General features: G+C 42.4%; 1 protein-coding gene across 4 annotated transcripts in view; it reads left to right on the top strand.

Moving 5' to 3' along the window:
- LOC148398584 (syntaxin-3-like) overlaps positions 1-24,787 on the top strand; it is an 87,174-nt gene that overhangs the window by 9,916 nt on the left and 52,471 nt on the right. Inside the window, exons 8-10 of one of the 4 annotated variants that reach the window (XM_088372336.1) lie at positions 3,362-3,496; positions 7,264-7,374; positions 15,135-24,267. In XM_088372336.1, coding sequence (XP_088228462.1) covers positions 3,362-3,496; positions 7,264-7,374; positions 15,135-15,161 — 273 coding nt within the window. In that variant the 3' untranslated portion in view covers positions 15,162-24,267. The other 3 variants (XM_088372332.1, XM_088372333.1, XM_088372335.1) reach the window with 3 other exon arrangements.

Raw genomic sequence — 24,787 nt, 5'->3', positions numbered from 1 at the left:
CCATAAAACAAGTGTTTAATTCATTTTGTCACCTCAGCTTGTAACTCAAAACACTCATATCTAAAAATCATATTTTCCCCATTGAAGTTCATGGAAATGCCAACAATCCGTTTCTAGCTCCCCTAACCCAAAAATTCACAGTGTTGTAATGTGTATGTTCATGGGGAAAAAAACAGCACTGTAATATTGTACTAGAGCGGCTCGGTGGGGCACTGGTTACCACATCTGCCTCACAGTTAGGAGGGCGCAAGTTCGATTCCTGTGTGGAGTTTGCATGTTCTTCTCGTGCCTGCGTGGGTTTTCTCCGGGCACTCCGGTTTCCTCCCACATCCCAAAAACATGCTTGGTAGGCCGATTGAGCACTCAGAATTCCCATAAGGTGTGAGTGCGAGTGTGGATGGTTGTTCGTCTCTGTGTGCCCTGTGATTGGCTGGCAACTGGTTCAGGGCGTCCCCCGCCTACTGCCAATGACCGCTGGGATAGGCTCCAGCGCGCCCGCGACCCCTGTGGAGACAAGCGGTATAGAAAATGAATGGATGGATATTGTACAGTGGAGCCTCGGTTTTTGAACACAATCCGTTCCAGAAGGATGTTCGAGAAGTGAATTCTTCGAATTCCGAATCATGTTTTTCCATTACAAATAATGGGAAAAAAATAATCCGTTCCAAGCCAAACAAAACGCTTTTTTACACCTTTTTTTTTCATTATTTTACACCATAAACTGCATAAATAAGTGCGTAGGTAATGTATAAATAAATAATATAAATAATAAACTGAATTAATAGAGTATGCTAGGCTGGGGAATGTATAGCCGTATCTGTAGCAACTCGCTTGTGTGTTTCATTCTAATAGTTAAAGATATCTTTTTAAATTGTCAGGGGAAAAAAGCACATCAATTTTTATTTTATTTTTTACCAATGAAAGACAATATTTCAAAGATCATGTGAAAGAAAACAGCAAAAACATTTTCTTAATTTCAAAAAACAAAAACAAAAAAAACTACAGAAATTCCAATGAAAGATAACATGCAGTAAACGCACTGTATCAAAGTTCATGTGGAGCAAAAACAGCAAAAACATTTTCTTACGTAGAGGACGTATTTTCACCCCCAAAAAAAAGTTTATTGGTCCCTTCCCATAAAAACATCGGGAAACTCGATTAATTATTTTTTAAATTCAACCGTTTTGTGCACTACTTTCCTCTTTTCACTTGCTTCCTTCGGAGGCATGATTAGAGTTGATGCAATCCTCAGAGTAACGAGAATGTAATAACGAACAGAGTCAGTTGGCATGCAGGTCCTCTCGGCTCATCTCGCGAGGTTCGACAACCGAAATTTCGTTCGACATCCAAAGCAAAAAAATTTCAAATTTTTTGTTCGAATACCGATTTGTTCAAGAACTGGGACGTTCGAAAACCGAGGCTCCACTGTACTAATCTAAAAAAAAAATTTTTTAAAGTAATTAATAGTTTTTGTCGCACTGTCGATTTGAATGTTGCCCCTTATAGCATGCGTATCTTGGACACAGACATATTGTAAAACACGATTATGGATCTCACTTGAGTTCTTGATAGACTTTCCTCTTTTCAGCAGCCATCATATTGCAAGGGGTGGGATTCACACTGTCTCACCTTCTCTCTGACCTCACCAATCCATCACTAATATGTTAGGATTCTTATATTGTCTGTCTACATCAGTGGTGTCCAAACTTTTTGCAAAGCGGGCCAGATTTGGTTAGATGAAAATGTATAGGGGCCGACCATTCGCACCGACATTCCTCAAACCATTACCATTGTAAATGAACTTGTAAATATGTAAATATTCTTTGCTGTCTGCAGATAGGTTGATATTGCAAATTGCACTAATAGATAAGTTAAGAATTAAAATAATAATAAATTAAATACAAATGAGCAATTTTATGAAAGTTGAATGATTTTTTTTATTAGATGTATTAAGTTTGTTTTATTATTGTTGTATTAATGAGAAGGGTGATATTGGTGTTTGTGACTGCAGTAAACAGGCCAGGTTGCATCATGTCAGACTTTTAATGCAAATTAAATCATTCTCCATTTTATCTTTTCTATTTCAACTTCATATGCAACAAATTACTTCATAATCACAAAATAATGATCCATTTTTATTGTTTGCGATCACTGTGAGTGGGTGGTGGGGACACGTAGTGGTGTGGAGAGCAGGGGTGGGCAATTCCGGTCCTCGAGGGCTGGTGTCCTGCGTGTTTTATAGGTCTCCCTGCTGCAACACACCTGATTCAAATGATCAGGATTGTTATCCAGCTTCTGCAGACTTTGCTAATTATTTGACCATTTGAATCAGGTGCGTTGCAACAGGGTGACATAGAAAACATGCAGGACATTGGCACTCGAGGACCGGAATTGCCCACCCCTGGTGTAGAGTTAGTATGAAGTAGACAGCTTTCACCAGTAGTCCGTGTTTTTTTTTTTTTTTTTTGTCTTTCCCTGTGCAGCGTCATTTGCTGATTTTAGCGTCACCTTAGTCCTTGGTGTGTGGACATTTGAATGAGGAAGCATCTGTGTCACTGATTAACTTGCAAACGGACACCTGTGTGTGTGTGTGAACTGGGAAGGGACGGAGGAGACACGCTCGCAACCGATCGTGAGCGCGTTAGGACGAGTTTCATTTCTGTGGCTCGCTCTGGGTCGGGCAGGTCCCCGCGAAAGTGCCAGCGGGCAACTTATTATTGATTTTATGGCACAATGCTTCGGGCCAGCCTATATTTAGACTCTTCCAAGGTGGACGCGTCACAACCACATCGGTGACACTCTGATGAAGGGGGAAGAAACCGCTGAAACATGTCAGGTAATGCACCTAAAATAATTCGTTTGATTTAAAAGAAACCAGTGAAGTGATTAAAAAAGGAAAAACAAGATGAACTTAGTACAACTCTTCCAAGGTGGGGTGCTGCGAAATGGTAGCATAGTTCTGAGCCCTTGACAGTTCCCCCAGGACTATGAAAATAGCTGAACACAAATCCCAAATTGACAAGAAATGAATGGGGGATGAAGCTGTAGAAGTTCAAAGAAAAGAACGATAACGAAAGATCGATAACAAAAGAATGATAAGAACCAAACTCAAAGATGAGGAAGCAGATGGAAAAAACAGCAGTGCCTGAAAAAGTGACAAGAAAAATAGCCTAAATTTCCCTCTATTGCTGTTTGTCCGCCCCGTCTTGCATCTGATGGATTCAATGAAGCAAGTTATTTTTCTGTTTCTCAAAATGCCAAAACACGTTTGTCAAGCTGACTTGAAACTGTTCAGCAAAAATGTGTGAGTTGATGGGGGTTGGTGTGGTTGCAGGTTCAAAAACAATGTGATCTTTTTCAGATTATGGATTCAAAAGTAAACCAGCAGGCCATGAACGAGATTGAGGCTCGTCATAAAGACATCATTCGGTTGGAGAGCAGCATCAAAGAACTCCATGACATGTTTGTTGATATTGCTATGTTGGTTGAGAACCAGGTATGTGACAGATAAATAAAAGTTAAACAGATTAGTATTCTCTAGAGGAAGCTCATATCAACCAAAAACGTTAATTAGAATTTGTGTGCGTACACATTTTGAGTGAAATTAAAAAAAAAAAATATTCAGCATAACCTAAGTAATGAATAAAGCCTAAATCAACTATTACTTGGTCATTTTATTCAATAACTGAGAGACAATGCAGTGAGGAGTTGTCATGGGCCGAATGGAGCAGGGCGAACAAATGCAGCTTGGACCAGGGTTTATTGACGGGAAAAGGGTGGAACAAACAAACAGGAGTGCATGGGAGGACTAACCGGCAGGAGTCCATGGGAGGACTAACCCGCAGGACCTAACAGGATGGGACAACAGGATTAACAAACAGGATGGGCTAACAGACACTTAACAGGGACAGACTAACAGAGACTTAACAGAATAATCCGACAGGGAGTAACACGCAGACAGGATTTAAATACAAGACAGGTAACAAGGGGCAGGTGATGGTGATTGCACTGATTACGGGTAGACACAGGCGGGGAGGAGTGAGTGCACAGACACGGGACAGAGACATGAACGGAAACCATGGCAACGAACACTGACACGAGGAAACGGCGAGGAGCGGAGACGAGACGTGATAATACCCCCCCACGAGGGACGGTTCCCGACACCCCAAACCCCCACATGGTGTGTGTGTGGGGGGGGGGGGGCGGCAGGCGGAAGCGCACCGGTCCAAATGACCCACGAACGTCCGGAGTCAGATTTAACTGGGCAGACGCAGGGTCCGAGCTGGCAGCACCAAAGTCTCTGAGCCCGTAGTGCGTACAGTAGCATATAGGGAGTCAGAACCGCACCTGGCGGGATACGGGGAGACAGAACCGCATACGGCAGCATACAGGGAGTCAGAACTGCACACAGCGGCATACGGGGTCAGAGTCACGTGGTGCAGCAGTTGGAGCGGGGTCAGGTGATGATTGCTGGTCCGGTGCCGCTGGGACGAGGTCCGATGACTGCCGCGGGTCCGGCGTCACTGGGACATGGTCCGATGGCAGCCGCAGGTCCAGTGCAGCTGGGATGAGGTCCAATGGTGGCCACGGGTCCAGCGTGGCTGGGACCAAGTCCGATGGCGGCCCCGGGTCTGGCGTCGCTGGGATGAGGTCCGATGCCGGCTGCGGGTCCGGCGCTGCTGGGACGAGGTCGGATGGCGGCCGCGGGTTCGGCGCTGCGGATACGGGAGTAGGTGGTGGTTGTTGGTCCAGGCGCTGGTTGCTGTAGTGGTCGGATCGTTCTGTCACGGGTGGAATGGAGCAGGGTGACCAAATGCAGTTTGGACCAGTATTTATTGAAGAGAAAAGGGTGGTGGAGGAGAGGATGAGGGGAACAAACAAGCAGGAGAGCATGGTAGGACTAACCGGCAGGAACAAACGAGAACTAACAGGACGGGGCAACAGGACAGTACAACAGGACTGGCAAACAGGACGGGCTAACAGAGACTTAACAGAGACTGACTAACAGACTTAACAGAACGAGCAGGCAGGTAGTGACATGTGAACAGGACTTAAATACAAGACAGGTAACGAGGGGCAGGTGACGGTGATTGCACTGATTATGGGTAGACACCAACGGTGAGGAGCGAGTGCACAGACACGGGACAGAGACGCAAACAGAAACCATGACGGCAAACACTGACACGCGAGGAAACGTGGAAACGGTGAGGAGCAAATACGAGACGTGATAGGAGTGTGACAAGGAAAACTTATCGTAGGAAACAATCTTTTGTCTGAAAGAGAAAGCCCTTGTTTTCCATCCATCCATTTTCTGTCCCCACGGAGGTCGCGGGCGTGCTGGAGCCTATCCCAGCCATCATCGGGCAGTAGGCGGGGGACACCCTGAACTGGTTGCCAGCCAATCGCAGGGCACACAGAGATGAACAACCATCTGCACTTGCACTCACACCTGGGGGCAATTTGGAGTGCTCAATTGGCCTACCAAGTATGTTTTTGGGATGTGGGAGGAAACCAAAGTGCCCGGAGAAAACCCACGCGGACATGGCGAGAACATGCAAACCCCACACAGGGAGGGCCGGAGGTAAACTCGAACCCGCACCCTCCTAACTGTGAGGCGGACGTGCTACCCAGTGCTCCATCGAGCTGCCCAGCCCTTGTTTTAATTATGCATAATTTTATCCTGCCCGATCATGGTTAATCACTGTTATGCAATCTAAAGATTGATTGAACCAACAAAGTTTCACTTTAAAAACTAGAGTTTAAATTTCATTGAACCAAACTTTAGACCAAGTTTAAAATAACACGGACTAAATTTAAAATTCTCTTTAGAACTCATCTTAATTTGTACTATTAAAACAAATTTGATTTTAACTATTTCATAAAGTTTACCAAAAATATTGAATTTTCTTGAAGAAAATTGATAGGGGGGGGGCAGCTCGGTAGAGCACTGGTTAGCTCATCTGCCTGACAGTTAAGAGGGTGCAGGTTTGATTCCACCTCCGGCCCTCCCTGTATGGAGTTCGCATGTTCTCCCCGTGTCCGTGTGAATTTTCTCTGTACACTCCGGTTTCCTCTCACATCCCAAAAACATGCTTGGTAGGCTGATTGAGCATTACAAATGTGAGATGTGAGAGCAAGCGCGAATGGTTGTTCGTCTCTGTGTGCCCTGCGATTGGCTGGCGACCGGTTCAGGGTGTCCAACGTCGACTGCTCGTTGACAACTGGGATTGGCTCCAGCATGCCCACGACCCCCGGGGGGACAAGCGGAATAGAAAATGGATGGATGGATGAATTTGGACAACTGTGGATTTAGTTTTTAGTTTTTGCTTTTTCCCGAATTATATCTATTATACCAACTGTCAGGCAGTTGCTGCCAGTGGATGCATCATTTCTTTGTCACCATGTTGTCTGTTTTCTTTTCTTCTATTCGCTCCATTAATTCGCTCAGCAAGTTGTTGTCAAAGAAGGAAAAGTTTAAGATGCCAAGCCATTATAATGTAGCAGATCAAGTGAACAAATTACAATAGGCAAACGTTTTTGCTAACTAGCAACAATGCAAGACCACACCTCACTGAGTGGTGAATGTCCACGTGTGCGTGCACGTAGTAGGCACCGCACTCCTGTCAGGGGATTCAAAACGTCATAATGACAAGAAATGGTGTTCACAAGTGTCTAGCAAACATCTTTGTAACTTCGGATAAACCCTAACAATAAAACAACATTCGTCACATCCAAAGAAACGATGTTCCCGAGTGTCTAGCAAACGTCTTTGTAACTTCGGATAAACCCTAACAAAAAAAACATTTGTTACATCCAAATATTCGCAAACCAAACCTCTGTTCCTCTGTCAGATACAAGCTATAATGTTTTATCGAGAGAGAAAAAAGAGCACCTGTCGACACAGGGGGCTTGACAGTGGTGTAGCGACAGCCTATACATTTAAATCCATAATTTGTTATTTATTATTATTTCAATATCCACGATCATCTCTGCAAATTGGATTGAATCGAGTTTAAATTTCGTTAAACAGATTTTTACTAAACTTAGATATAACGATGCAACAGAGGTCTTCTTAATTTTAAAAATACCAGCTCACCTCACTTTTAAACATGGTTTTACTAATCCCTGATTAAAGTTTAAATTTTGTTGGTGCAACCCATCGTAAGTGCCATGAATGAATGGCTCTGGAATCACAATTTTTATCTGTCATCTGGAGACTGTGTGCCTGTGTTGGCTCTTTATTTCTTGCCTTCCATTTTTTAGGGTGGCATGATTGACAGAATTGAAAGTAACATGGACCAATCAGTGGGCTTTGTAGAAAGAGCAGTTGCTGACACCAAGAAAGCAGCCAAGTTCCAACAAGAAGCACGCAGGGTAAGTTTGGCTTGATTTTCTTAAGTAACTTATTTGAAATATTTCACTTGTTATATCTTACTAATATCTGAGTTTTATATGAGATCAAATAATCATAGCACAATGAGAATTAGGGTGATGGTTACTGTTTTTTGTACATACTCATATTACTATTTTGAAATAAATCGACATAGTTTATTTTAGGAATAACAAGAAATATGATTTTAAATATTGTACTAAATAGTACATATATGCAGTGGTGCCTTGATTTAATAAAGTCCTGATTTACGATGTTTTTGAGGTATGGTTTTCAAGGTAACAAGGTTAATTTTTTGGTGGTGGTGGGGGGGTGCACTTCTAGCACCACTCCAGTGGTAGGAAAAAATGGAGCAGTAAAGTTGGAACTACTTTGTGGACCTCGGTTCACTCAAAAATTGGCTTACTAAATCTCTCCATAATTCATGCCAATCCACCCAGCGGGTCTGCAAGGTGTGAGCACAAACTGTCACTGCTGATTACTTAAGAGATTCAGATTTTGTAACTTTTTTAGAACTTTAATTGCTATGCCGATTTTATATTATTTTCACAAGAATTGAATGATTTTATAGTTTTCCTCCACTCCAAAAAACTGACAACAATTTTCAACAATCTTACTTTTTTTTTTCTTTTTACAACAATCTTGACAGCCAGAGGGGCATTTTGAATAGTATTTTTGTTTTGTAGGGATAGTTAAAAAAAATAAAAATCCACAACAGAGTGATGGAGTGGACAGAGGTAGGCAGTTTACCAAATTTTTATTCTCCGTCATTTGTCCGCAACTTGGGCACCTTTCCGTCCTTATTCATAATACTGTATTTTCCCCACCATAAGGCGCTTCGGGTTAAAATGTGGAGACTCGATTGAATTGAGTCATTTCTGTACTTAACCCACACATACGACGCACCGCATTATAGGACGCATGCATGCATATGGTATAGAAAAAAGGTAGTGGGAACAAGACAGCGAGTTTTGTTGTACTTCAGTCAACTATTTAACAATGAACAGGACTGTACTTACATTATTGTTCAGCAATATTTATCCACAAATCCATCAAAGATCACCAAATGATTCCCGGGCGCGGCACCGCTGCTGCTCACTGCTCCCTTCGGGGATGGGTTAAATGCAGAGACAAATTTCAACGCACCCAGTTGTGTGTGTGACAATCATTGGGACTTTAACTTTAACTTTAAAGTCTTCTTCTGCTGTTTCCGAATCAAACAGCTCGGCAAGTTTGCCATTTAACATGCTAAGTTCCTTCTCGTCATTGTTGGAGTCAGTCTTGTTGTAATGACCTTGGCTTTCCAGAAAGCACAGATAACATTTAAAGCTGATGCCTTTTTTCAGGCATCCACATTCCATTCACATATGATGGCGTAACTCGCTCGGCGCTGCCTCTGAATCTTAGTAAATGTGTTTGTCGTTAATGTGAAATGCCAGTTTTAGTAAACGTGTGGTTGCTGTCTGTCATCCATTGTGCTCATGCTGCTTGCAACTTGACTATGAATGCCCTGTTCACACCAATGTCAAGCGGTTGGAGTTCCTTTGTTAATCTTCCTGGAATGATGGCAAGATTTGCCGTTGATGTGGAATGCCAGTTTTCGTAAACGAGTGGTTGGAACTTGACGTTGAATGCCCTGTTCACACCAATGTCCATGTCACAATCAAGGCAGGGCGACCAAGTGCGGCACAGATCTTTATTGAAAAAGGGCAAAGGGGAAGTGGAAGACTGGATTGATAGTCCTGGTCAGGGCCAAGCAGGTGGTCAGGGCAGGCGGTGATCAAAGCGTGGTCAAAGATCGGCAAGTGGTCAGGACAGGCGGCGAGCAAAGCGAGTTGGGTCGGTACACGAGCGACATCGGCAACGGGAATCATTCGGGCAGAGCACAGTGAGCACAGGGGTGGCGTCACAGGCAGGGTAAAAGGATGAACTGACAGAGTGAAGACGAGAGTCCGGAGTTTAAATAATCAGTACGCTAAGCGGGAACAGGTGCCGGTGGTCAACTTGATTGTGTCGGCACCGCCATGACTGGCCGATGCAGAGAAAAAGGAGCAGCTCGGTGGCAGGTGACGCAGACACGTGACTGTCTAGCACAGACATGGGCAAACCACGGCCCGCGGGCCACATCCGGCCCATGGGGCCGTTTAATCCGGCCCGCCAAACCTGAATAAATTGTATTATTAATTTTTTGGGGGGTCATTTTTCCTGCAATTACTATGTGGGGAAGCGCCCGCCCGCACATTTACTCCCGGGAGCCGTGTCAGGAAGCACGGTGCACACTCAAGTGTGTGTGCGTACTCAGGAGTACGGACGTGGCGCACTCCGCGCTCTAATTCGCGCGCTAAACTTTCAGATACAGTTTTACGCTAATGCCACCCATAAACTTTCCCCTGGAATCCTTCCATTAAAATGAGTGGCCCGAAGAAAAGAAAGATGGACACTGAGTGCCGAATGTTAAAGAAGAGCGGACAATTTGGCTCGACGTACGTGTGTGAGAAGACGTTCAGCCACATGAACGTCAACAAAGCCCATCACAGATCTAGGTTAACTGACCGACACCTCAGCTCTATCCTAAGATTCAAGATTCAAGAGTTTTTTATTCGCCATGTTTGAGCGTGCCAAACAAGGAATTTGACTTCGGTAAATCACAGCGTCTGTTCAACATTTAGGTGACTAACAACAACACTCAGGACATGTGAAAAACGAAAGATATTCTCAAACATCCCCTGATCTTAAACTGATCTTAAACTCCCAAGAGGGCAAGGAAAAACTCAAAACTCCAGCTAGGGGAAATGAGAAACCTTGAGAAGAGACCACAGATGGGAGAATTACTACAACAAATTTTACTCCAGACTATGATGCACTAGCAAAAAAGCGAAACCAACACTACTATTGATTTCTTTATTACTTTATTTAGATGTTTTCTTTCACTGATTCTTCAAGATGATGTATTTGGTCAGAATGTTTGCCGTTGGATGTGATTTCGCCTCATTAGAGAAACATAGTATTTCATAAATCTGACCTGCAGGCGCTAAAGTGATGGAAAATGATATTCATCATAACAGTGTCGTATTTAATAAGAATCACTGATCGTAGTTTTTTGGTGAAATATTTTTTTAATGCTGTTAATAAATGCATTTGTTTTCAAAAAGTTCTTTTTAATATCCATGCTTAAGTATCTACTAAAAGTAAAAACCTTTTATGCAATGACCTTTACATGTCATTTATATTACTTCACACAAACACTACATCCTTCTGCTCCTGGTTCGGCCCCCCGGTCAAAATTTAGAACCCAATTCGGCCCGCAAGTCAAAAAGTTTGCCCACCCCTGCTTTAGCTACATATACATGTCACACACACACACACACACACATCACACACGCACACGCGCACACGCACACACACATGCACACGCACTCACACACACGCATGCACACACACACACGCACACACACGTTTCATATTTATACATTATTTTCTCATGTCATTTATACTACGTATTAATATAGTATTTGCATGTTTGAAACTATTATTTGATGTTCTAATGCAGTGGTTCTTAACCTGGGTTCGATCGAACCCTAGGGGTTCGGTGACTTGGCTTCAGGGGTTTGGCAGAGCTGGTATGTCATTCCCCCCGCGGATGGCCGAACACACCTGAATGTCGTGTAAATTCGCGATAATGCATATCTGAACTGGTCTTGGAAAGGCAACAACAGAAGTCACACTGATTTCCTGGTATGTCATTAACCCCCCCCCTAAAGAGGGGTTCAGGGAATGAGTATATGAAACTGATGGGGTTCGGTCCCACACCCAAAGAGGGGTTCGGTGAATGCGCATATGAAACTAATGGGGTTCGGTACCTCCAAAAAGGTTAAGAACCACTGTTCTAATGATAACATTCATGTTCTAATGATATATACATATGCACTTATATGGTTTAATATACACTTATTGATACACAAACACTGTATGTATGTTAAAAAAAGCGTGACACTACTTTGCGGATCTTCACATATCGCGGGTGGTCTTGGAACCAATTATCCGCGATAAACGAGGGATTACTGTACACTATATACAGACAATAAGCCTCTCGGTTGTTACCAATAAGTGGCCTAAGACAGTCTTTAAATATAGCGTCATCCAACCAGATATCGAAAAACATACATTTCCCCATGACTTCATTTTGCCTCCATTACCAGGGAATATTGTGTAGGCACGAATTATTTTGATGACGTTTTTATCGTGCACGCACACTGATAGACGAAATTGAACTTTTTTTTTTATGGTTGGCATCCACAGCATTGCATTAACGCCGCAAACTACAACATACTGTAAGACACAGGTCCTGCTCGCACATACTATGATTTAGTATATAATAAATGAAATTACGTGATTTTTAGAGAATAGGCCTTACAGGTGGATAGCTGTTCAAAAATGTAATACCTCGTCAGATGGCATTTACTACTTTATCATACTTTTTAATGGCCTTCATTTACGATCTTGTAATACCTTTTACAACCCCGCAGATACCCTGTTGATATAGTTTTGCCCACTCTACCTTTTATGCAAGAACCACATGTGAGACAGTTTGCCCATTTTATACTTGCAAGCGGAGAAAGCCATCAGCACCCTGTGTGATACAGGGGTGCTTGAAAGTAGTCTGACCTTCGCGTCCTGCAACAGAATATTTTGAGAGAAAGCAGGGTAGGGGTGAGAGTGAACAGTTTTCGAGGGTCACCTCTGCAAACTGGAATTAGTGCAGAGGGTCTTAGCTCTTTGTTTTACAAGGTTGTGGAAACAGATATTAGTGGAGCATTTTAGATAACTAACCAAGCAAGAATGTTTCCACATCATTTGGAAAGTTCCAACAACTGAATGTGGAAAGTTTCAACGAGTAATTGAAAGGTGGAAGGTTTTAACAAAGTTAATGATTCTAGTCAACATTCCAACAAAATCATATGATCAAAATAATTTGTCAACCCTAACACCTGTCATTGATAAAACAATGCCAACATGATGAAATCTACTGTAAGTTATGACTGCATCTACCTTATATTATGTCTAACATTCCAAGCAGGGCTTGCCCTGTATAAGAATACTTCATTGCAATTTCTGAAACTTGTATTATAACGACTCTTATGAACTCTCAAGAATCCTGATCACGGACTTTCAAGAATCCTGATTATTTGGACACTTGGACATGAAAAAATATAAACGACCATGTTATTGCTGTAGGACTTAGACTGTCACTCTTGGTTTTTTTTTTGTGGTCGCAAAAGTAACATAGAATAATTATGGAGCTAGGTGATGTAAATTGCTGGTTGAAATTGGGTGGGATGAGATAAACAAAATTGTTAATCCTAACACATTTTGGCAAGTCATGTGTTAATAGTGCGTGAAATGAAATTGAGATGAATGGTGACAATGTACTAGCCGAAAAAAAAGAAAAAAAATTTGTGATGATGACATAAGGATCGCACAGTCTTTGTAGACTGCAATGGTTGATAATGTGCTCCCCAGTTGAAAGAATATGGTGTTTTTTGTAGTGTTGGAAAGGTTCATGGTATGGGAGCTGAGGGTGCCCCAATTGCCATTTGCCTCGTATCACAGTTAGTATTGGCCTGAATATAAAACGGTGTTTTTTGCATTGAAATAAGACTGAAAAAGTGGGGGTTGTCTTACATTTGGGGTCTAGACATTATACCCATTCACAATGTTAGATGGCGCCAGATACCTTTAAAGCGAATGCTGAACATAACTCCCCAGGCCAAAGCGAACCCCTGTCACAAAGAAGAAAACTAAAAATAGCTGTTAGAAAGTTCTCCTCACATCGTACGAGTAGCCGTTACACAGCGGCACGGCTACAAACGGTCACCAGCAAATGTATTTTGTTGTCTCGATGACTTATGTTTGGTGTGTTGCTGAGAGTATTTCATTTATGGTTATCTAGTATAGTGGAACCGTTACGCGCAGTTAGTAATGCAATGTGTGCCGTCTACTAGTGTTGTGTGACGTCAGAAGTTGAGCGTTGACTTACGTGCTGTATTTCCGTCTGTTGCAGAACCACACACACACACACACACACACACACACACACACACACACACACACACACACACACACACACACACACACCCCACACACCCTTCACACGCTTCATACAATAATCACACACACATGAATCACATTCACACACCCAAAGACTCACCCACGTACACTACACACACCTGCTCTCACATCCTTACGACCAAACATGTGCCTATACCCTTTTGCCAGTTTGCCTGTATGCCCCTGTGAGCCACAGTGCCTTTTACTTTTTTGCCAATAATTCAGTAAAGCAATCAAAACTGAACCATGTCTTCCCTCCTGTGTTCTGACCGACACCCGGGGGCAAAAAGAGCATAACCCTCCAAGCCAACCCCCTACACAGTCCTCAGACACCCCAACAATAGCGGTAGCAGTTTTGAATTATTTTATTGCAATGTTTTTCCTTATTCAGATTTGTTTCAAGACTACAGTTACAGTTAGACTTCACTTTGATGCTTAATGCAGTTATTGCAATTTTGTTGTTTTATCACAGTAGATTGGTTTATTTACATTTCAAAAACCAGAAGCCATTCATTTACAAATGTGATTGCACTTTAGTTTACATATTTAAATGTTCAGATATTAAGATGTGATACACCGTTTTTGCATGATTTGAATGAGGCAAAATAACGTGCTTTTTCTCTCGAATATATTGTTATAATCATTTGTTTCAGATGTACTGGAATTATTTTCTGTATAAAATAAAATTTGGTGTTCAAAAAGTCTTTTTTTTAAACTTGAGTCTTGAAAAAGAGGGGGGGGTCGTCTTATATTCAGGGTCGTCTTATATTCATGCCAATACGGTAATTATTTGTGTCTAATCTCTTCAACGCGTGTTCATTTTCTTCTAAGGAAAAAATATTCACACAAATCAAACTCACATCTAATTAGTTAAAATTCAGCTGATTATATTACGTCTGCTTTCAGGAAAAAAGGTTTACAAATCAGCGCTGGGCTTTTCTCTCCGACAGTGACCCAATGCAATATCAGGAAAAGCAGTAAGGAAGTTCTTTGTAGTGCTTATATTGAGTCGAGTTGCGTTGCACACGAAGGTGGGGGTCAGTTCGTTTTCCGTTGACGTCCGTCCAGCTGTCTAATATTCTGTGGACCTTGAAAGGTCAGTCAAAATCCAGTAAGATTGGTATTTAGGGGGTTGCGCCAGTGAAAATGACTGGTATCAAATGAGTTCATGGGATTCGTATTCATTTCTGTTCAGTACAAGTTGCTTTGAGGTACAAATAATTGAAGTTACACACAATAGACAGAACGAGGTAAACTTATAAGTCAAGGTACCACTGTATGTAAATCATAGATGATGTTATGGATATTTCTTTGTTGTATACTTAGATGTTTTGTGTTTATGTCCTTCTCTTGCATGCTGCGAAGAAACAAATGATGATCTTCTGTTGCTGTGTATTATTGGCTGTCATCCTAGGTTCATTTGTCTACAGTTTTATCAAATAAACACTAAATATATCTTCTTCGACTTGCTAAGTCTAAACAAACGAAGAGTTACCATAGATGGCAGAGAAAACTCCTAGGACTGTAATTTGCTTTAACTGTATTCTGTCTTTTTATTCAATTAAAGACCCCAGAAAGCTAATTTTGATATTTCTTTCTTAATTTGTTCTGTCGCGGGGACCTGCACGCCTCGAAGCGAGCCACAAGGAGAAGGCGCATATGAACGGGAACACGTACGGGCAGGCGCTCTTGCTCGGGTGCGAGTGCAATCTCCCATGTCCCTTCCTGGTTCGCGTGCGCTCAGGTGTATATTAATTAGATCATCAGTGACACAGACACTTCCTCACTTAAACTCCCGCACACCAAGGACTAGGGACGCTCAGATCAGAAATGCTGCCAGTGACGCTGCACGGGGAGAAGCAACAGCCCACAGACTACTGGTGAGCTCTGTCTATTCACTATGAACTCTGCAAATACTATTGTGCCCACTCACAGTGATCATAAACAACGAAAGGACTATGGGTTATTATTTTCTGATTTTGGTGTTTTTTTGTGTATGACGTTAAAGTAAAAAGATAAAATGAAGAAGGATTTAATTTAGGGGAAAAATCTGACATAAAAAATTGGTATCTAAAACATTAATTTGTGTCAAAAGAGCATGATTTAATGAGCTAAAAATTATTACCATCCATCCATCCATTATCTGTACCGCTTGTCCCCACGGGGGTCGCGGGCGTGCTGGAGCCTATCCCATCTGTCATTGGGCAGTAGGCAGGGTACACCCTGAACTGGTTGCCAGCCAATCGCAGGGCACACAGAGACAAACAACCATCTGCACTTGCACTCACATCTATCGGTGTCACGTCTCGTCCCCAGCCGTTTTACTATGTGTCTGTTGTCATGGTTTCTGTCTGTGTGCTTGCCCCTCCCCTCCTGTGTGCCCATTATTAGTATGATCATTCTCACCTGCCTTTTGTTACCTGTCGTGTATTTAAGTCCTGTCTTCCCCTCTGTCGCATCATTCATGTCTTCACGTCCTTTGTTTTACAACCCTGTCGGTTAGTCCTCTTGTTTTGTTAAGTCATGTCAGTTTGCCGAGTCTGTTAGTTTGTTTTGCTGAATAAAAGATGGTCCAAGCTGCATTTGGTTGCCCTGCTCCATCCGCTCCGTGACAATTGGCAATTCAGAGTGCTCATTCGGCCAACCATGTATGTTTTCTGGATGTCGGAGGAAACCGAAGTGCCCGGAGAAAAGCCACGCAAGCACGGTGAGAACATTTTTTGGTCCACAATTTGGGAAGCGCGCTATCCGCGCCTCACGGCAAAAGCCAGAGCCAATCATCTGTTATCCAATTTACTCAGTGTTTGTTTTCTTTTTCAGTTTTAGGAAAAGGCTAAGGCACCGAAACAAAATTTAGACTGACACAGGTTGGTTGAGTTCAATCACAATTCTTGTTAAGAAAGCTCTGTTTTCAGGAAAGTACAACACAGCACTGGGCCTTTTGTGCGACAATGCTCAAGAGCAGAAAGTCTCCTTTCAGAAAAGGCAACGTTCAAGGTTCTTTGGTCATCTTATATTCAGTTGCACATGCCAGTGTGGGCCGAGTTTGATGGGTGATGAGTCTTTGGGGTGGGGCAAGTTCGCAGGAGAGTTTGATTCCATGGGAGTGGGTGCTGGTTCGGTGAGAGCTGGTTCCGTGAGCGTGGGTGCTGATTATGGGCGATTCGGTGTGTGTGTGGGGGCTGTTGTTTTCCATCCCGTCTTTCGGCCTTGGCGATCACCTATGGCTGGGTTCTTGGCTGTCTTCCTCCTGGCGTTCTCCCTCTGGCACCTCTGCTGGATTTATCTCCAAGTGACCTTCCTGTAAACATTTTCCTCTATTCTTGCACATACACTGTCGCACCTTGTCCATTCATCATCCTTCCACTTTTGTTATTTTGTACGGATTTATGTGAAGTTTTGTGTGTAACATCATCAATTGGTTAATGTTCCCTGACTATGCAAAGTTCTTACTCACCACTTACCATGCATTTGTTTGTTTGTTCTTTTGACACTACATGTATTTGCTAACTTTGTCACATTCTTAGTTTAATCATGCTTCCAACCATATCTTTTCATTGTGAGTCAAAATATTTTCCTTCTGTCCAGAACATTCAATAGTACTCCAAGGCTGGCTTCTAGCATTAGGCAAAATACGACGTCACATCAAGCATTAATCAAAACATAAGATATAATCAAGAACAAAACATTCTTTGACACCTTGAGCAGTGTTCGTGATTTAGAATAACATCAAGCATGCATTAAATACTTCCTTAAGGGTCGTTATGCTAGTCAGACAACATATCAACAAACATTTGTTATTTCAAAGTGCACAGAAATACAGATCATGAAGTTATAAAAACCCATGTCATTACCATATATAAAAATGTCTAGTTATGTCTTCTTTATTGGTTTGGTGTGCAGGTATAATTATATGCTTAAAATGTTTCTTTTAATGATTTAATATGCGAATATCCTTGTCTGCTTATGTACTTTATTCAATGAGGTTTGAGCATATCTGTTTTTGTAGCTAGGCAGGATGTTTTGTATTTCTACCCCATTCCTTCAATGGAATCGAACCCGCATCCTCTGAACTGCGAGGTGGATGTGCTAACCAGTGCTTCACCGTGCCGCCTCATCACCTATTATTGTTTATAATTTCATGCGTTGAAGGTATTTCACTAACAAATTAAACCAAGTGAAGAAAGCTGTGCAGTCAAAATACAGTGAAAAACCAGTACAAGCTGGACTACAATCAATGTCATGTATCGATGAGTCGATGAGCTCAAATTGGAGAGAACAACAATTAAAAGACTCTTCACACAACCGGCCAACCGAATAACTAGGACCTTCGTGGATGTCTCCAGAGCAACTCCAGGAAACATTCAATAAGCTAACACTAGAGGACTCACAAGTCCCGGAATCCAATGAGGAGGTTGAAGTGGCAATGTGCAAGGCAGCTAATGTCGACGACACACAAGAGCTAAGCGAGGACCAACGAGCTGATATGGAAAGAACGGAGCAGGAGTGTGAGAAAACAATGAAGGGCGTTAAAACCTTGATACAAGAACGGCTTTGGACCAGTCTTGGAGAGCGAGAAGTTTTGGATGTATTTTAGGCAGGCATTGAGAAAAGACACCACCTATATAAGACACCCCGAGACATGAACCAAGGCAGCCAGAGATGCCTATCAACTATGGAATCGGTGGGCACCTACTGCTGAACAGGAAGATTTCAACAAACAACTAAAAACTTTCAAGTTTCTTTGCTGATACATGTTTGTGGATTTCTGCTTTTTTTCTCAAGTCCGTAACACACAAATTGGTGCAACTTCAGGGTACCTTTAGGAGTGCTCACCCTGATTTTCAGTAAGTAACGCTTGGTTGTTACCGTTGCCTTCATGCTTCTCACTCCATGAACCACGAATTCAACGTCCTTGCTTCCCTGGTTCAATTCTTTTGCAGCCTTGTGTTTTATGTAATTGGTATCGGAGGCTAGATCTCTTAGTGTCCCAAGTCTCTGTCCTGCGTTGGCGGTGTTCTGCCCTCAGAATTGTTTTCTTGATGTTAGGATTGTTTGTGTACTTAAAACAGATTTATTTACCGTAATTTCCGGACTATAAGTCGCGGTTTTTTTCATAGTTTGGGTGGGGGGGCGACTTATACTCAGGAGCGACTTATATATGTTTTTTTTCACAAATTTTTACTTGATCATTAAGACATCACTTAAAAGTATAGTTGACCACTTCCCATGTTATTTTTAGTATAGTTGATCACTTAACATGCTTTTATATCTTTATCTTGAACATATTCAAAACATAAAAAAGAGAAAAAACATCAAATAAAGCAATTAACACTTTAAAGCACCATATCCAAGTCCACTGTCTGTTTGCTCCTCTTATATTTATTATGATTATTTATTATTATTTGTTTATTTATCATTTATTCAACACTCTTATTTATTCATTGTTTATGCCTTCTTGGTTTTTTTTTGTGTTGCTTGTATGGATATGTGTACTATCTCACCGAGGGATAGTGGGAACGTAATTTCAATCTCTTTGTGTGTCTTGGTATATGAAAAAAAAAAAATCGACAATAAAGCAGACTTTGTCTTTGATAAAACAACCAAATAAACAAAACAAAAAACTACATCTGAAAAAAAAAATATTTTCAGACGAAACTGGATGAGGGCGCTTTAAATTTCACCGTTGGCCGTGACTCATCAACTGGGTGGGCTTAAGAAAAATGGCACCAAAAAGAAAGTCATATTTTGCAAGTTACAAACTTCAAGTTGTAAAATATGCAGCTGAAAACAGTAATCGAGCAGCAGAAAGAAAGTTTGGAGAACCGTGACGTACCAATGGATTACTATTTCAAGTGACGTCAGCGCGACCCACGTAAGGACAACACCGGCATCATTAGCGGTGATCATTTCTAAGTGACACGGAGGACAAAGAGTTTGACGGAATTAAGGATTTGGAGTGACATAGAAGGTTTGAAAAACTATTATGGCTTTTACGCACGCCCGGTCCTACTCTATTGAGTCGGGGGCCGGCGCTCGGTCGAGTGGCTGTCCGCGAACGATGCATGGGGCTCGGACATGGCCATTACGCACGCCCGGTCCTCTGCCATGGAGCTATCGTCTCTGGAAGTCCACGCCGCCACACGCTTGGAAGTTTGTTTTGTGGAATAAAGAGCCGTTTACCAAACCCACGTCTATCCTTGTACTTTGTTAACGCTACAATATAGTTATATACCAGATCTGTGGAATAAAGACGAGGATGACGTCAGGGCGCACGCGCGGCGATGTTGACAAAGGACGAGGAATTTGATCGATGGATTTAATGGATTTAAAGTGCACGGATGGTTTGATAATATTATTGCTCATATTATAGTTACTTGAAATATAGTTTATCGTTATATGAGCCTGTGGAATATTTTGAAGTGCAAGCGCCCTCAGCCGCGCGCAGCCATTGTTGACAAAGAACGATCGATGGATTTAATGAATTGGAGTGACACCGATGGTTTTATAAACATGTTATTTATGTAATGGTTGTCCTAAATCACTCTATATGTTACGTCAGGCCCGTTCTCAGCTCCTCATTTGTGTTTGTCACGTTAGCATACCTATCGTTTAGCCTGTTGCTATCGTATCGAATGATTGATGGATTTAATGAATTGGAGTGACACCAATGGTTTTATAAACATGTTATTCATGTAATAGTTGTCCTTAATCACTCTATATGTTACATCAGACCCGTTCTCAGCTCTTTGTTTGTGTTTGTCACGTTAGCATACCTATCGTTTAGTCTGTTGTTGCTATCCTTTAGCCTGTTGTTGCTCGTTCATGACTGTTTTTGGTGTGGGATTTTGTCGAATAAATTGCCCCCCAACATGCGACTTATACTCCGGAGCGACTTATATATGTTTTTTTTCACTTTTTGGGGCATTTTATGGCTGGTGCGACTTATACTCCGGAGCGACTTATAGTCCGGAAAATACGGTAATGTATACTTTACGCTAAGAAATGTTTTCTATGTAAGGAAGTATACACAGAGTTATTTGTCATTCAGAAACAAACCGGAAATTTATTTTGAAATGCACTGGAAGTTGCGCAAATTTCTGTTGAAGCGTCTTGACAATTGATGAGTTTGAGAAACGTTTGCGTTACTCGCGTCATCCAAGCGAATCTTGCTCCTCACGCTCACGGAATCAATGGCTGTAAGTTATCATTGTTTGGTTGGATAACTTTATTATTGTTCATAAGAAGAATACTCGTAGAAGAAACTACAGTGTAAGTGTTTTTGTTGTTTCACTTGCAGTTTTACTCATTGTTTTTAACACTGAATGGAAACAAAGGGAGCAAGATGCTCTGTATCCTGGCTCAAGAGTTCTATACATGAATTTGGCTCGCTGATGAACTGTGATAACGTACACGAAGTACATAAAACACAGGGAGATTAGTACAGGCAGTGACATTTAGAACTATCAATATCACTTCAATTGTCCATCTTCTTCGGTAACAACAGGATTCAAGAAGAATCAAGACTCAAGAATTGTTTGAGCATGCCAAACAAGGAATTTTACTTCGGTACATCTCAGCCTCTGTTCAACATTTAGGTGACTAACAACACTCAGGACATGTGTGAAAATTGACAAATATTCTCAAACATCCCCTGATCTTAAACTCTCAGGAGGGCAAGGAAAAACTCAAAACTCCTACAAGGGGAAATGAGAAACCTTGAGAAGAGACCACAGATGGGAGGATCCCTCTTCCAGGATGACCAGGCTGCAATGGATGCAGAGTGGACACATAGTACACATACTATAGACAATTAAAAGATAAAGCGTCGAGAGCAGGATGTTATTGCACAGCAATGTCTCTGAGACTCTAAGAGTGGTGTGAGTTCATCAGAGCGACAGCCTGGGGGAAGAAGCTGTCTCTGTGTCTGCTGGTTTTGGCGTACAGTGCTCTGTAAAGCCGTCCGGAGGGGAGTAGTTCGAACAGACTGCAACCTGGTTGAAAAAGGTCTGTAGAGGTGTTACCTGCACGTTTCCTGGTCCTGGACAGGTACAAGTCCTGGATAGATGGGAGGTTGGTTCCGATTATCTTTTCTGCAGTCTTGATTGTCTGTTGCAGTCTGTGCTTGTCTTGTTTGGAGGCCGATCCAAACCAGACAGTAATGGAGGTGCAGAGGATAGACTGGATGATGGCAGTATAGAAGGTCTTCAGCAGCTCCTGTGGCAGGGTGAACTTCCTGAGCTGTCTCAGAAAGTACAGCCTCTGCTGGGCCTTCTTCTGGACAGAGTCTATGTGGCTGGTCCATTTCAGGTCCCAAGAGATTGTGGATCCCAGGAGCTTGAAGGTGTCTGTGGAGAGAATAGTATTACTGTGGATAGTGAGGGGTGAAAGTGGTGAAGGGTCTCGCCTGAAGTTCACTGTCATCTCCACGGTCTTGAGCAGGTTCAGCTCCAGGTGGTTTTGGCTGCACCAGTGGACCAGCCGCTCCACCTCCTGTCTGTACGCAGTGTCGTCACCGTCCCGGATCAGTCTGATGAGAGTGGTGTCGTCTGCATAATTCAGGAGATTCACCTGAGGAGCAATTGTTAGTATAAAAAATATTAAAAGTTAAAGTTAAAGTCCCAATGATTGTCACACACACATCTGGGTGTGGTGAAATTTGTCCTCTGCATTTAAGCCATCCCTGTGTGATTTTGATCCATCCCCTGGGGGAGAGGGGAGCAGTGAGCAGCAGCGGTGCTGCGCTCGGAAATCATTTGGTGATCTAACCCCCCAATTCCAACCCTTGATGCTGACTGCCAAGCAGGGAGGCAATTGGTCCCATTTTTATAGTCTTTGGTATGACCCAGCTGGGGTTTGAACCCACAACCTTCCAGTCTCAAGGTGGACACTCTACCACTAGGCAACTGAGACGGGCAGTGAAGAGCAGAGAGTGGAGAGAGAAGAGCAGTGGGGAGAGGACGCACCTCTGGGGGGCGCTAGTATTGGTGGTCCGGGTGTCGGATATGATGGTCCAGAACCTCACACGCTGTTTCCTGTTGGTCAGGAAGCTGGTGATCCACTGACAGGTGGAAAAAGTTGCTCCGGAATATAGGTCGCATTAGCCATAAAATGCACAATAACGTGAAAAAAAAAACCATATATAAGTCGCTCCGGAGCATAAGTCGCATTTTTGGGGGACATTTATTCGACAAAATCCAACACCAAGAACAGACATGAACGCGCAACAACAGGCTAAACCAGATATGGGCAAACTACGGCCCGCGGGCCACATCCGGCCCACGGGGCCGTTTAATCCGGCCCGCCAACCCTGAATAAATTGTATTATTAATTTTTTGGTGGGTCATTTTCCCTGCAATTACTATGTTTCCCCAGTAGATGGGGACGCGCCCGCCCGCGCATTTACTCCCGGGAGCCGTGTCAGAAAGCACGGTGCACACTCACAAGTGCGTGCGCGTACTCAGTAGTACGGACGCGGCGCACTCCGCGCTCTATTTCATCTATCAGTGCCGAATTTCGAACGTAGGCTGTGACGTCAGTATTCTCGTAATTCGCGCGCTGAGCTTTCAGATACAGTTTTACGCTAATGCAACCCACAAACCTTCCCCTGGAATCCTTCCATTAAAATGAGTGGCCCAAAGAAAAGAAAGGTGGACACTGAGTGCCGAATGTTAAAAAAGAGTGGACAATTTGGCTCGACCTACGTGTGTGAGAAGACGTTCAGCCACATGAACGTCAACAAAGCCCGTCACAGATCTAGGTTAACGGACCGACACCTCGGCTCTATCCTAAAAATTACCACAACAAATTTTACTCCAGACTATGATGCACTGGCAAAAAAGCGAAACCAACAATACTATTGATTTCTTTGTTACTTTATTTAGATGTATTCTTTCACTGATTCTTCAAGATAATGTATTTGGTCAGAATGTTTGCCGTTGGATGTGATTTCGCCTCATTAGATAAAAATATTTCATAAATCTGACCTGCAGGCGCTGAAGTGATGGAAAATGTTATTCATCACAACAGTGTCGTATTTAATAAGAATCACTAAAGTGATGGAAAATGTTACTCATTATAACAGTGTCGTATTTAATAAGAATCTGTTAGGGTTTTCAGGTTAGTTTGATCCTATGATTATGTTGGAATGTAACCTGTAATAATTAAACTCGCTTGTCCTGTCTTAACAAAAGTAGTAGAACAAAGTGCTAAGATCTTTTGAACTGATTGACTAGCTGCAGAGGAAGCAATCAAAGTTGTTTTGTTCACACAACATCGTGAAGAACCCCCTGCTGTGCTTTGATCAGCCAGGGGCTTCGGCCATTTGTCTACTCTGACCCCCACTCTGTTTCTCTTAATAAATATCCCCTCGCAGGAACGAGGGTTCAGACTTCATTCCTTGAACGAGTGAACTCTCCACCTGCAGGTGTCTAAAAAGGACTTGCTTGTCTCCCGTGTGGTTCTTGCAAAATAAGTTGGAGTGAGCAAATCTCTAACAATCACCGATAGCAGTTTTTGGGTGATTTTTTTTATGCTGTTAATGCATTTGTTTTCAAAACGTTTTTTTAAATATACATGCTTTAGCATCTACTAAAAGTAAAAACATTTTATGCAATGACCTTTACATGTCATTTATATTATTTCACACAAACACTACATCCATCTGCTTCTGGTTCGGCCCCCCGGTCAAAATTTAGAACCCAATTCGGCCCGCAAGTCAAAAAGTTTGCCCACCCCTGGGCTAAACGATAGGTATGCTAACGTGACATAAACACAAATGAAGAGCTGAGAACGGGCCTGACGTAACATTCAGAGTTATTAAAAAAAAAACTATTACATAAATAACACGTTTATAAAACCATCTGTGTCACTCCAATTCATTAAATCCATCGATCGTCCTTTGTCAACAATGGGTGCGCGCCGCTGACGGCGCTTGCACTTCAAAATATTCCACAGGCCCATTTAACTACATATAAATTAGATATCAAATAACTATTATATAAGCAATAATATTATCAAACCATCTGTGCACTCTAAATCATTAAACCCATCGATCAAATTCCTCGTCCTTTGTCAACAACGCCGCGCGTGCGCCCTGACGTCAGCCTTGTCGTTATTCCACAGATCTAGTATATAACTATATTGTAGCGTTAACAAAGTACAAGGAAAGACGTGGGTTTGGTAAACGGCTCTTTATTTAACAAAATAAACTTCCAGGCGTGTGGCGGCGTGGACTTCCAGCCACGGAGGTGGAAGAGAGATCCAAAGAATAGGACCGGGCGTGCGTAA

Source organism: Syngnathus floridae, chromosome 4 (assembly GCF_059516105.1).
Source record: "Syngnathus floridae isolate MCC-2025c chromosome 4, RoL_Sflo_1.0, whole genome shotgun sequence".
NCBI lineage: Eukaryota > Metazoa > Chordata > Actinopteri > Syngnathiformes > Syngnathidae > Syngnathus > Syngnathus floridae.
This window is presented reverse-complemented; position numbering and strand designations above follow the sequence as displayed.